Genomic DNA, 13,741 nt, shown 5'->3' on the forward strand with positions numbered 1-13,741 from the left:
GCACCTTTTGCAATCCCCCTTTTCCTGATGACTATATCTTAGCTCGCATATTCCTAATTCTGTTAGCTTTACACGCAATTGTGCAATCCTTGCCAATCTAAACAAGATTGCTTCAGCACTTCTTTCCATATCCATGTTTTGCGTCTTCTACTGTACATTTCAACAGCATAAGGTCCCTGGTTGGAGTCCTGGTCATGCCAGTCAATTTTCTCTTCAGACTTTTCCCGTTTGCATCTTTCACTCAAACCGGTGAGCATAAGATTAGCTTACATTTCTTGCCTGGATCTCCCTCAGCTTCTGGAGAGGTAAATGGAAACATATCGGCCGGAAGACTGCCAGTATCTTTGTCTCCAGCACTGGATTGAAGTGTGCTGTCCGACGCTGCAGTTAGAGCTGCTGGCGACTGGTTGACTGCAGATAGCAGGTTAGTGCTGGCAACCAGAGAGCTAGCTGAGGACGCTGCAGCCTGATTTAGAGTAGCAACAAGCCGAGGTGAATTTGTGGCCGCTGTTGCCACACTAGATGTGGCCTACAACAGAAAAAGAGAAGGACAAGGCACACATCTATTAGTCCAGTTCGAAAGATTCAGTTTGTTCAGCACAAGTGTTTTAGAGCAAAATTGCTGTATGACCAAGAGAGTTTATGACCAAAGAAACTTTCATCCATTTCTTATAAAGGGTCAGGTGCACCCACTACAACCGCTTTCATCTGTACAATGTGGAAACACAGACTTTCCTACCGAACAAAGGTACCCACAATTAGGGGATACCTCCCGGGACGTTAACGAATCAAAAAACATGTATTTAATGGTTTGGCGTGAGAAGGCATGGGTTTCAACTTTTGAGCACACAAGTAAATGTACAAGGCGTTAGACACTGTTACGAATGCCCTGCGGGAAGCAGCACGAAGATCAGTTGGTACAATATATCAAGCAAGAAAAGAACAAATTCTGTTTTGAAAATTGAAAACTGCCTATGAAAGAGAAGATCCTGCGGCTGCTTGCGAAGGCAGAGGAAGCAATGCGAACAATAACCTTCCCCTCCTATGTTATATGACTTTGAACCCTCCAAGTTGAAAGGCAGTTGGAGTGCGTACCCGAAATGTGCTGGAGCAGATAGCCAGTTTGTTGTAGAACGTCAGGACCGTTGGTCAGTGTCGTGTAATGTTATCGCATGAGCTGATTGTTTAGTATCTGGTGGTGTTAGTGGATAGTATAGCGTACTTTATAGTTCCTCGGTCATTTTCTTTTCTAGAAATTTATCCTTGGCTCTCTATCCTTGTTCGCATAGCTTCCCCTTTAATAGATCTCCGCATCTTTGAGCCACACAAGTTTAGTGCAGTGTTTCTTCGCGTCCTTGAATTGTGGTTTGACTGTATTGTCAATTGTCTTTCCAGTGCCGTCATCGACATGCATCTACATCCGCCAATGTCCTTCACAGCTGATTCTTTCAGCTTGTGCTTGTCTTGGTTGCGCTCACCTTCCCCTCCTATGATTGCTATCTTAATAGGAAAGTTATTCTCCATATTCTGATCACATCTGCCTATGGCCAACTACCCTTCACTTTGTGTAGTGTCGCTATTGCTGTCTATGTCTCTGTGTGTGCCAGTATATGTGGAGCGAGAACTGGACGTCTGTTAGAAAATTGGGTTCACATTGCAGATGGAGAATATGCAGCAAGGAGACGTCAGCTGGCGACAGCATCTTTCCGATCATTGGGCAATGTGTGGTCCAACATGATAAATGAGCAATGGCGACTTCATTTGTACAATGCATTTGCAGTCCCATTTTTTATGTACAATAGACGTACCTAAGGACTTACGCAAGCCGAACTCTCAAAGATAGACTCGGTCAATCGTTCAATCGTTCTCGAATCGGTATAATCATCAACATGATATACGGCAAGCACATACCGAAATCCAGGATCTACAAGAGATGTAACTCCAAACTAGTGAGAAGCATGATCCAGCGCCAGCGTCGGAGATTCTTTGGTCATGATTCTTTGGTCCTCCACATCCCGAGCGACACTCCCGAACAGCAAGCCATGGCAGCGCATTTCGGAACCACCTGTCGACGTGATTTCATTGTATTTCGAGGGCGACCCGCAAAACCATTGTGGGCACGGCCAAGGAAATATGACCCGAAGTGGAGAACGATTTTCGGATATGGGGATCCTCACATGGATACGCAGTGTAGCAGCGGAAAAGCATGTCTGGCGAACCTCTCAACAAGGCTAACGCATTTGATTTGGGGAAAACCCGCCATCGAAACAGTATATCCTCAACAATTCAAACCATCTCTGGCTGTTGTTGGATTCTTCGCCTTGTTGTTCAATTGGATTGTACCTGCTCTTACACTCATGGGCTTATCCTGTCACAAAACCCTGCTCTGTACACATTCTTCATACCTAATAAGTGCCTTTTCTCTCTTTCTTTCTCTCTCTCTTTCTCTCTGTCTCTCTCTCTCTCTGTCTCTCTCTGTATGTCTCTCTCTCTGTGTCTCTTTCTCTCTCTCTCTCTCTCTCTCTCTCTCTCTCTCTCTCTCTCTCTCTCTCTCTCTCTCTCTCTCTTCTCTCTCTCTCTCTCTCTCTCTCTCTCTCTCTCTCTCTCTCTCTCTCTCTCTCTCTCTCTCTCTCTCTCTCTCTCTCTCTCTCTCTCTCTCTCTCTCTCTCTCTCTCTCTCTCTCTCTCTCTCTCTCTGCACTGCAAACTTCCCCTTCCCCCACCCCCAACTCCCTCCAAAACAGAAAAAGGTCCGCCACATGCCACCAAACCAATGGCACAATCATACACCCGTCAAAACCTCGCACCACAATCTACAGTTCATGCATACCTCGCCTTCGGTTTTGACTTTTTTGTTCAGCACGGGTGTGCTAGAAGCTGAGCGGCTAGGCGCATTGGCCAGACATTGAAAGTGCTGTGCTGTGGACTGGCTTTGGTTCAGCTGAGCTTCCATCTGCTGCTGCTGTTGTTGTTGCTGCTGCTGGTGCTGTTGCTGCTGATGCTGGGATAAATGCTGAGGGCGCTGCTGATGGAGAAGCTGGCGCTGATGCTGTTGTTTGTGCTGCTGCATTGCAGCAATATGCTGTGCAGGCATTGCTTTTTGTGTTGCAATGTCCATATTCATGGAATTAGCTGCATGGAGGCAGAGAAAAGGATAGGATCAGCATTGCATAACATACATCTCTGCACAAGATCCACCAAAGCACTTAGCTAACATCGCACCAATGACCTGCAGCATGACATTGTATTGCACGACACACAATAGATTCATACTGCCTGTGGGAAAACCACCCCTGACAAACAAACCGAACTACCATGAGTTGAGACCAGTTCCAGAAAAAGCAAAAAGGGTAGTCAGAAAATGAGCCACTGGCTCGCTGTATGTGCTCTGGCCTGATAGCTGCAAAACTGCTCACACCATGCGTGCAGCAAGACGTCAGCATGACGTACACATGATACAAATAACCACATACATGTAATAACGAGTGTAACGCGGAGTTGTGATGTCATAGTCAGCACAGAATCAGTCAGAACAACTGCATACACTAACATGCCATCTACACTGTACCTCGACCTCTGCTTTGCTGCTGCTGCTGTTGTTGTTGTAGCTGCTGTTGTTGTTGTAGCGGCTGTTTTTGTTGTAGCTGCTGTTGTTGTAGGTGCTGCTGTTGTTGTAGCGGCTGCTGTTTTTGTAGCTGCTGCCGCTGCTGGTAGTTTGGTTGGGATAAGAGCTGGCGAAGCTGGCAAAGCTGCGTTTGTTGTGGTTGCACTGCAACGTTACGCTTGCCAATCTGTGGCTGCTGCACATATGCTGCCCTGCCTGCGGCATTGTCCACATTCATGGGGTTAGCTGCTGGATGGCAGAGAAAAGAATAGGATCAGCATTGTAACATATATCTCTGCACAGGATCCACCAAAGCACTTAGCTCACATCACACCAATGACCTGCAGCATGTATTGCACGACACACAATAGATTCATACTGCGATCTACACTGTACCTTGACTTCTGCTTTGCTGCTGCTGTTGTAGTCCTGGCTGCTGGGAGTTCCCACGCTGTGCAGTTATGGTGTCCTTCACATAGTCTAAGATCATCGAATTATATTCCTCCTGAAAATGGATAAATCACAATCCATAACATTGTCATTGCAAGAAGACTGACAAAAGGACTGTTGACTACAACAGCGTGCATGCTCATATCACTATAACACATGCACGTGACTAGACGAAGACCGTCTGGTGAATGTCATCACACAGGAAAACAACACTTTATTTTACAATCATTTTGTGCCTTTTTGTTGCACTTGCTGACTGTATATATTGTGATCAATTTGCTGGACAGTTAGTCATAACTCGTACCACTTTGTCCTTCTCCATTTTACCCAGGATCACATTGGCTCACCTTCCGAGTTTAAAATAATCCACAATTTTTAAATTGTGGATTTTTTTAATTCGGATGTTGAGCCAATATAATCATGTTAGAAGAATGAAAGTGTACGGCACTCACCGTAGTTTTAGCATGGTAGAAGAAACTGAGTTCCATCTCCAAAGCACCTTGGAGAATGATCCACAAACTCCCACGCTGTAGAGGAGGAATACGGTTGACGATCGTTTGAAATCTGAAACAATAATATTCCAGAAAAGTCAAGATGTAAATCAGATCCTGAGCTTTGTGTTCAGAAGGAAAATGTGTTGTCTTTGCAGTTGTTTTGGCATTGTTCGTCATGGAGGTGAGATATAGATGCCTTTATCTCTTGATGTTTTTCTGTTGTTCTTTTTGTTCACAACGTTTGTGTCACCTAGTGGTATGCATGCTGTTTTTGACTCTTCACATTGATTTCTTTCTTCAGGTCATTTCTACACATAATTGGAGTGCTGCGTCTTTGAACTTCTTAATTTTATAGCTGTAATCCCTTAGTTTACTTCCATTATTCGTTGTAGTTTTGTGATAACAAGAGAAGGAAAATGTTCATTACTTATAAGAATGGTCCTAATTGGCTGGTGGTGTGTTCTTGCGTAGATGAATGCCCGTACATGTACAAGACACCTTTGCTAATATTTTGTGTCTCTGTCCTAGTTACAAAAGACACGAGCTTGTGATTCCTTGCCCAGAAAATGTCATTTGGCAGAGATGAAAAGAGATGTGCACTTAAACCCATTTAGCTTAGGACAACCGTTACCCCTTCGAACCCCTGCTGCAGGTGACAAGTGCCCCTGGTATTCAGTGTTGACGCTTCTTCAGCCTGATATCAGACCAGTATAACAAGGCAATGCAACTAGTAACTAGTATTAAAATATGTGGACGCTTCGTCAAACCGGACTATGGAAACAGAACTCACATTTCATAGATGCAATACCGACGCTGAGCGTGGGGATCACTCTCATTCCGACGTTGATCTGCCACATTTGGATCAGCTTGCCACGAACTGGTCCTATAAATATAGAAAGCATACAAACCATCATAGCCAGAGAAAACAGTATAGGAGCAGTAACGTGAGTACACTATCATTGAACAACACTGTTGACAGTGAGTCAGATATCGGAGAGGAAACGGTGCTGGGTGAACGTCACTACAAAATCAAACACGGAAGATGCTCAGGATAGAAGTGTGAGGTTAAAAAACAACCCAGAGTACCATGACTCTTGTACAAAATAGGTGAGTCACGCTAGCCAGCAGTGCTCAAACCAAGAGGCTGTGTTTTGCACTCCACAGAACAGGTCTGGTGTTAGATGCCCTTCGTTTGCATACTAAAAAGGCAGGCAAAATTTAGTTAACTTCAGAAGTAGAGAGAGATGCTCACAAGCAGTCGCATACCTAAGAATGGAAAACTTACTCATTGATCATGAAGGCAGCAGCTGTTGCTGAGTTTAGTCCATTCACCATGTCCAATGTTGATTTCACGCCATTCCGAACATCTGTACAAAAACAGTACACGGATTCTGTAGCTCAGTCACAGGAGTCGCCTGGTGGTTAAAGCGTGAACAGGTAACATTACATTGAGGGATACAGACCCTAACAAGTGGCAATGAGAGCGCAATGGGATTTGTTCCAAAGTCATGCGAAAGGTGTGTGTCATCAAACATCACAAAGTGACCTAGTATGTCAGGCATAGCCAGGATCCAACACTCTTTATTGTGTTCGTGTGTGTCAGCTATTGTAGTATATACATTATACTGCATGGCAAGAGACCCCGCTATGTTTTTAACTTATACAACTCCTGCACCTTCTAGGTCGTGAATTAGCAAACATAAATGCGTCGCAAACATTAGGCTCGGGAGAATGAAGTTGAGGACACCACTGAAGCTGTGCTTATGGTTGATAATCATGGTGGTACAGACATACCTGGCCACACTCTCTCTATAGGCTGCAAAGTTCTGGCACGAAGCTCTCCTTCTCACCACCACCACCATCAGTTCGCGCCTGGCGCTTCGTTGATGCATGATTGATTGGTGGTATCCGACATAGCAAGCTGGTACATCAGGTAGCACATAGAAGATGACACAGCAATGGCATAGCTCGATTGCAACGTACGCTTCGTCCCCGCTGGACTCATTAGGCAATCTTTTGCTTGGATATCTTCTTATGGACCTTGACCCGGGAGAATGAAGTTGAAAACACCACTGCAGCTGTACGTATGATTGATTAATATGGTGGTACAACAATACCTGGCAATATGACCGGCACGAAGCGTGCTCACAATCAAGCTATGTCGTTGCTATGTCATCTTCCATGTGCATGCGCTGTACCTGATGTACCAGCCTGCTATGTTGGATACCGCCACCATGCATCGACTAGGTGCCAGGTGAGAACTGATGGTGGTGGTGGGAAGAAGAAGAGCGCTGTGCCAGAATATTAGGCTGTTCACAATTTTAGATTAAACATTACCTTGACCTCCGCTTTGCTGCTGCTGCTGCTGCTGCTCTCTCAAATCTATACTCCGTTGTTGTTGCTGCTGTTGTTCTTTACATTCATGCTGCATGGCAGGATCCCCGAGTTCTGACAACTGAATATATGCAGCATACAAATAATTACATCACAAGCCACAAAAATCTCATTGCTAGTGTTCTCTATGAGATTCGTAGAGCCTATGTATTTTAGTATCATTGCAGTTTGATCAGGAAAACGGGTCAGAGTTGCGGCACTGCAAAACACGTTTATGAGGGCATTGCCGCCCTGCTTCTATCAAGAGCCACATTGAAGGCTCTCGCATTTCTGCCACCACGGTGGCCCGTACAGTGCGCGGCGGAATGGTAAAAGCAGCGCCAAGCGATAGCAGTATTTCTGATAAGGACACGATCGAGGCAGATGTGGTAAGCGAATTTTCAGATATATTTAATCCCTCGAGCCTCCCACCCATGCACAGCGAACAAATAAAGATTTACCTGAAGTCCGACGCTAATCACGCCCCGCGCACCACACCACATGCATATCGGAAGCAAGTTAAGACCCAAATCGAAGAATTGGTACAGAAGGGAATCATTGAGGCAGTTACAGAGCCCTCGGAATTGTGCCACCCTATGGTCATCATACCAAAGAAAGGGAGCAGTGAGAAGCGTTTAGCAGTAGACCTCATGAAATGGAACAAGCAGGTGAAACGCCCCGTTCACCCGGCGTGCACCATTCGCAACACGCAATCCGATATTGACACCGCACAATATTTCACGACTCTGGATGCTAGACACGGCTACTGGCAAGCGCCGCTGGCAGAAGAGTGATGCCTTTTGACCACATTCATAACTCTCTGGGGACGATATCGATATTTGCGCAATCCCTAAGGTCTTATGGTGGCGGGCGACGAGTTCAATCAGCGAATAGATACCATGTTGCATTTCAAAATATAGGGAATATGGGCAAAGTGGTAGACGATTGGTTGCTCCACGGCCAGCAGTTGGATACACATGTCGACTCGGAGGACGCGTAGAGTTTTGAACCAGGCGCGAGAACACGGTATCACATTTTCTGAAAAGAAGTTCAAGTTTGCAGAAAGTGAAGTACACTTTTGCGGGTACATGGTAGGCCAAACGGATTGGCGTATGGATGATGAGAAAATGAAAGCAATCAGGGAGTTTCACACACCGAAGAATCGCAACGATCTGAGGTCTTTCTTGGGACTTGCCAAGAAATTCACTGAATTCACACCTTCACTAGCCACACATTTACAGCCGTTGAGAGATTTGCTGAAGAATTCCACAGAGTTCATGGTTGTCTGGGCAAGAGCAAGCAATGCTTACTATGAAAAACACCCTCCTCGATTCCCCCACGTTGGCGTACTTTCGGTTCGACTGTCCATTGTGCCTTGAGACAGACGCGTCGAAGACAAACGGCTTGGGATTTGCACTGTTGCAGTTCCAAGACGGCGCATGGCGATTGATTCAATGCGGAAGTAGATATATTTCGGAAACGGAAGCACGTTACGCAATGAAAGAACTTCAGTGCTTAGCAATAGTATGGGCAGCACGAAATTGTAGCGGATTTCTGGCTGGCATCGAATTAACGATCATCATAGATAATAGGCAATTAGACCAATGCTGAATCGATACACAATGGATAAAATCGAAAAAAACCGATTGCTACGTTTGATTATGAAAATACAGGCATTTCAATTCAATGCAGAATGGAGAAAAGGCAAGGATCACTTTCCCGCTGATGCCTTGTCCCGAGCCCCTGTGGATCAACCAACAGGGGGGGGGGGGGGACCATCTGCCCAATGGTGGACTAAACAGAGCTCACGGAGGATGACGCCGACCATGAAGACAGCGCTTTAAGCATTGGCAGAGTGTGCGCAGTTGAGGGACAGCAAGAGCTGGACATGCAGACGGCAACGCTCAGGGAGGCAGCGGACAGCGACCTGGAATACCAGGTGTTGCTGGCAACGATCTAGAATCGATTTCGACAGCAGACAGCCTACAGCTGCAGAAAGCCATATCGGAATGTACGGGAACATTTAACAGTCGAACACAACACTCAGTACATGACGCAGGAACTCCCAATGTCCTTGGTCAATCTCAAGCAAAATCGGTGCCGAGTTCCAGATGTCGTACAAGTGCTTGTTGCTGAATGTGTTTGGGAACTTTTGAAAAGGGGAAGTATACCCTAACATCAATTGATCACCACTTGTAGTCTTTGGGGTGCTGAGTCGAATGGTCTTACAGGCTACAGCTTTTACAGCGTTCCTGTCACACGAGTTGAACCGCTGAACCTTTGAGTTAAATCTTGGTTTGAAAGCTGTAGCCTGTAGGCACGGTGACCAGGTGGCTGGTGTACGCACGAGCACGTGGCCGCTCACTCAACCGGGGTGCAAAAAACTACAACATACGGGCCCATCTTGATCATCCGTGCTTTTATAAGAACAAAATGCCGCTTTTAGTGACATTTTGCATACAAATCCCAATCTTGTAGGGGGGGGGGGGCACAGTCACCCTGTTTTGGTGGAAGTGGTGAATTCGATTTGGAATAAAGGAGGAAGGGAGCTTCTCCGCTTTCTCGGACCAAGAACATCCGACTCAGCACCCCGAAGACTACAACTGGTGAAACTTTGATTTTAGGGTATACTTCCCCTTTAACGCTAGCCATTGCTCTCAGATGCCTTCAATGAAAGGTGTCGATCCCTCTGATGATAGCATCTGTGAGGCCCCATGTCACACAATGGTAGAGCAGCACTGTCTTCACATACAAACTGTACAGCACAACTCTAAGCAGGAATGAGGTAGATAGATGCTGGGAGAGTGCGTACAACGAACAGAATGCCTGGGTTGCTAGGGCCTTTCTGTCTTGGACATCTTGCGCTGGGCCTAGCCGTGATCCAAGTGACTTCGCATTTCTCCATGCTAGGAAATACGCTCCTCCGGATCATCAGCCAGGTAGGTTTAGTGGTAGGATATCATTTATGTTCGAAGTAAGTGAAATGTATTGACCACACAAACTGAGTAAAGGAGAAATCTATGTGATACTGGATGCAATTGAAATGATGAGCTTTTTTTGTTTTACAAATGACGAGGGTTGAGTTGGGTGTTGCCTCATTTTGTCCACAATCTCACCTATTTGCTCTTCTCCAGAAAACTTGACCAGGGATACTAAGGCATAACCGGCCAGGTCTCTTTCTCACTTCTTTTTGGTTCGTCCTTGTCATTGGATGCTTCTATATTTAAGATTCTTTATCCTCTCTTAAAAATAAAAGGGGGTTTGTCAACTGACAACTGCTCTATTTAGTTGCTATTCACTCTTTAGATGAAAATCCATACCCAGTCTTTGCATACCCACTCTTTCAGCGCATTTCTCCTTGTCGGTTGTACATGCAAATTCCGACACTCCATTGCATACGACTATTGTGTGGTTTTTACATACGATCTCGCTTGCTTTCGTTATAAAAGGCCAGGTTTGCTCCTTGTACATTGTCCTGACGATGGGTGACTGGCCCGAAACGTCAATAGTTTTTCAACATCATTAATAAAAGAATTTTCATCTAAAGAGTGAATAGCAACTGAATAGAGCGGTTGTCAGTTGACAAACCCCCTTTTATTTACAATGCAGTTGCATGATATCCACCACTTTTTTCTCCTCTCTTAATGATCATGAGGTATTCATCGCTGCATATCAACAGCTAACGGGGGTTGTTTCTTTCTGATACCTGCATATTCTGAGATCCTGGAGACTTCTACCCAGGGCTTCCCTAAGAGTCCCGAGGTGCACATTGCTTTTACTTGCGCATGCGGCATTCTCTCCAAGGTCTATACAATTTCCTGGTGTGGTGTGAAATGTGCACGATCAGACTAAATCACATAACAGCAGTGGATAGATGTGAACAAGCATGAAGTATAAACAAACAGATCCACGTTTTGACAAAGAAACTGTACATAACTCACCTTAAAGTAATAGTATTCCGTTTGCATGCAAAACCGGGCAATCTTCTGGCAAAGCCAATCAGGTAGACCAGGATTAGACATGGCGGACTTTTGAACTCTGAAGAGAAAACATTTCAGAAAAGACAAGAGTCGGTAGTTACTTGCGCAGTAAATGTCATTGGGCACAGATGAAAACAGATGTCCACACAAACCTCTTCAGCTAAGGACAACCGTTCACCTTTAGAGCCTATGTTGCAATTGACACATGCCCCTGGGATACAGTGTTGACGCACCCCACCACGGCTTGTGCTGCCTGACATCAGACCAGTACAACAAGGCAATGCAACTAGTATTACACTACATACCATCAGGCGAAATAGCACGTCATAGTACATTTGAGATCAGCGGGAAGAAGATGACGACGTCCACTAATTTAGTATCTGTGCACACGAATCTGCTGTGTGTGTGTGACTCTGTGTGTCAGCTATGATATCATCTTCTGTGGTTCCATGCCTAGCAATGAGCTAACTCTCATGCCAAGGCTGATTCGCCACAGGTGGACACACTTGCAACAATGACTATATCGATAAATTACAGTACCCAAAGCATCACACCCAGAGAAAACATCACAGGAGCAGCAGTAGCGTCAACACTCGTACAACCATTGTACAAAGCTGTTAGCGAGTGAGATTTCTCAGAGAAAACGATACAGGGTGCTTGCCTCTCCAAACTCAAACACAAAAGGTGTTCAGGATAGAAGTGTGAGGTTAGAAAACAACCCAGAGCACTATGACTCTCACACGAAATAGGCGAGCCAGCAGTGCTCAAAGTAAGAAGATGAGTTTGGCACTACACAGGATAAGCCCGGTGTTAAATGTGCTTCGTTTGCAAAATAAACAGAGAAACATCTGCATATGCTTATTACTCAGAAAGAAGGCAAAGTTAAGTTCACAGGAGAAGTAGAAAGAGATGCACAGACAAGCAGAAACATAGTTAACAATGGAAAACTTACATTTGCTTGATATACTCATTGTTGGCCGTGGGGTGAGCACCTGGCTGTTGCATATTGCCAGCATATACATGACTTCTAGGCAACGCAGCAGTGGGAGCCAGGCCAGGACTACCACCACGTGTACCACAACCTGGAGGAGCCAAACCAATAAAACCGAGATTAGAAGCACCAGGCAGCGGCGTTGCACCAGCAAATACGGCACCAACACCAACACCATTCCCAGGCGGAGGCAACATTCCCGTGCCTTGGTTTACTTGGATCATGGGGGCAGCAGCTGTTGCTGGGTTTAGTCCATTTACCATGCCCGGTGTTGGGTTCACGCCATTCAGAACATTTGTACAAAACAATATAGCTCTGTAGCTCAGTCACAAGAGTCATTTGGTGTTTAAACCAGAGAACAGGTACAGTGAGGGATACAGTACCCGCCAGTGGCAATGAGAGCGCAATGGGATTTGTTCCAAAGTCAAGCAGAAGGTGTGTGTCATCAAACAACGCAAAGTGACGTAGTGCGTCAGGCATAGCCAGGATTCAGCATATTTGTTCCTGTGCACGTGTGTGCCAGCTATGGTAGCATATACATGCACATAGTACAGTGTATGGCAAAAGATTCCGGTATATTGTTTTCTTGTACAATTCCTACAACGTCTTGCTCCTCAATGCACACCTAAATGCCAGTTGAATTGTGGAAACCCCACAACATCACTATTTGAATGGTCATCCAAGAATGGAGAGAATGCAGTTTAGTCATCCACAATCAGACGAGATCCATCTACCCTTTTTAAAGTATCATTAACACAAGAGCAACTAACCAGGTTGATCGGGTGCCCGTCCTGAACTATACATAGCACCTCCCAGCTCCGTAGAGTAAATCTGGGTATTTATGATCTGACGCGATGATGAGCAGTGTGCAACTGAAAGGAGCAAAGAAGAGGACAGGATACACCATTCTTACATAAACCACAGTGAAAATTGATAATGTATCACCATGGGTCGGAAAATCAGTATATTGTTTATAAACAGTTTCCTCTGAGACAAAATGCGATAATACTCATAAAAAGGACACACTTCAGGCTAATTACAAACATTTTGAAAGTTTTTGTCTTCACAAGTATACTTTCAAGCCTGTATTTCACCTGACGAGAAGGCTTGAAAGTATACTTGTGAAGATAAAAACTTTCAAGATGTTTGTAATGAGCCTGAAGTGTGTCCTTTTTATGAGTATGTATTCATTATTTTCACAGGTTTGAGGGAAAGACCCAAACGGGAAAAGTCTGAAGAAGAAATCGATTGTCACCACCAGGACTCAGACCAGGGACCCTCGTTTGTAGCCAGCGGTGCTCTAACCACTTAGCTATGGTGTAGTCGTCATCCCAGCAGAGACCGTTCAACATTTTTTTCAGACTTTGTAACTCACACTTTCTGAGAATCCACACAGGCGGGTGGGACTCCGCCTTCACTGTACCCACACACTTCACGTACAAACTAGCACACGGGAAGCCCCAAGTCATATAACTTTTATCATTTATTATTTTTCTTCAGAATTTTCCGGTTTGTGTCTTTCCCTCAAACCAGTGAATATTTGTTATTTATTATTATTAAATTTTATTATACAAAAGAGAAAGACCAAGGAACTGCAAGTTACGCTTTACTGTCCCCTAACACCACCAGTTACTAAACAATCAGCTCATGCGATAACATTGCATGTTATTTATGTTATTTCTTTTACTTAGAAACTTCCAAGTTGGAAGGCTGTTGGAGTGCGCATCCAAGATGTGCTAGAGCTATTAGCCAGTTAGTTGTAGAACGTCAGTACCGTCGGTCAGTGTCGTGCAATGTTATCGCATGAGCTGATTGTTTAGTAACTGGTGGTGTTAGTGGACAGTATAGCG

General features: G+C 45.0%; 1 protein-coding gene across 1 annotated transcript in view; it reads right to left on the minus strand.

Annotated features, from left to right (window-relative positions):
- Positions 1 to 12,154, minus strand: part of LOC135806913 (histone acetyltransferase p300-like) — a 26,697-nt gene extending 14,543 nt beyond the window's left edge. Inside the window, exons 1-10 of the mRNA XM_065321072.1 lie at positions 11,853 to 12,154; positions 10,862 to 10,958; positions 6,885 to 7,002; positions 5,833 to 5,914; positions 5,338 to 5,430; positions 4,506 to 4,617; positions 4,000 to 4,108; positions 3,568 to 3,852; positions 2,830 to 3,131; positions 271 to 529 (exon numbers count right to left, since the gene is read on the minus strand). Of these exons, the coding sequence (XP_065177144.1) occupies positions 271 to 529; positions 2,830 to 3,131; positions 3,568 to 3,852; positions 4,000 to 4,108; positions 4,506 to 4,617; positions 5,338 to 5,430; positions 5,833 to 5,914; positions 6,885 to 7,002; positions 10,862 to 10,958; positions 11,853 to 12,154 (1,759 nt within the window). The remainder of the gene's footprint in view (positions 1 to 270; positions 530 to 2,829; positions 3,132 to 3,567; positions 3,853 to 3,999; positions 4,109 to 4,505; positions 4,618 to 5,337; positions 5,431 to 5,832; positions 5,915 to 6,884; positions 7,003 to 10,861; positions 10,959 to 11,852) is intronic.
- Between the last annotated feature and the right edge of the window lie 1,587 nt (positions 12,155 to 13,741).

The sequence above is a fragment of the Sycon ciliatum genome, chromosome 1 (assembly GCF_964019385.1).
Source record: "Sycon ciliatum chromosome 1, ocSycCili1.1, whole genome shotgun sequence".
Taxonomy (NCBI): Eukaryota; Metazoa; Porifera; class Calcarea; order Leucosolenida; family Sycettidae; genus Sycon; species Sycon ciliatum.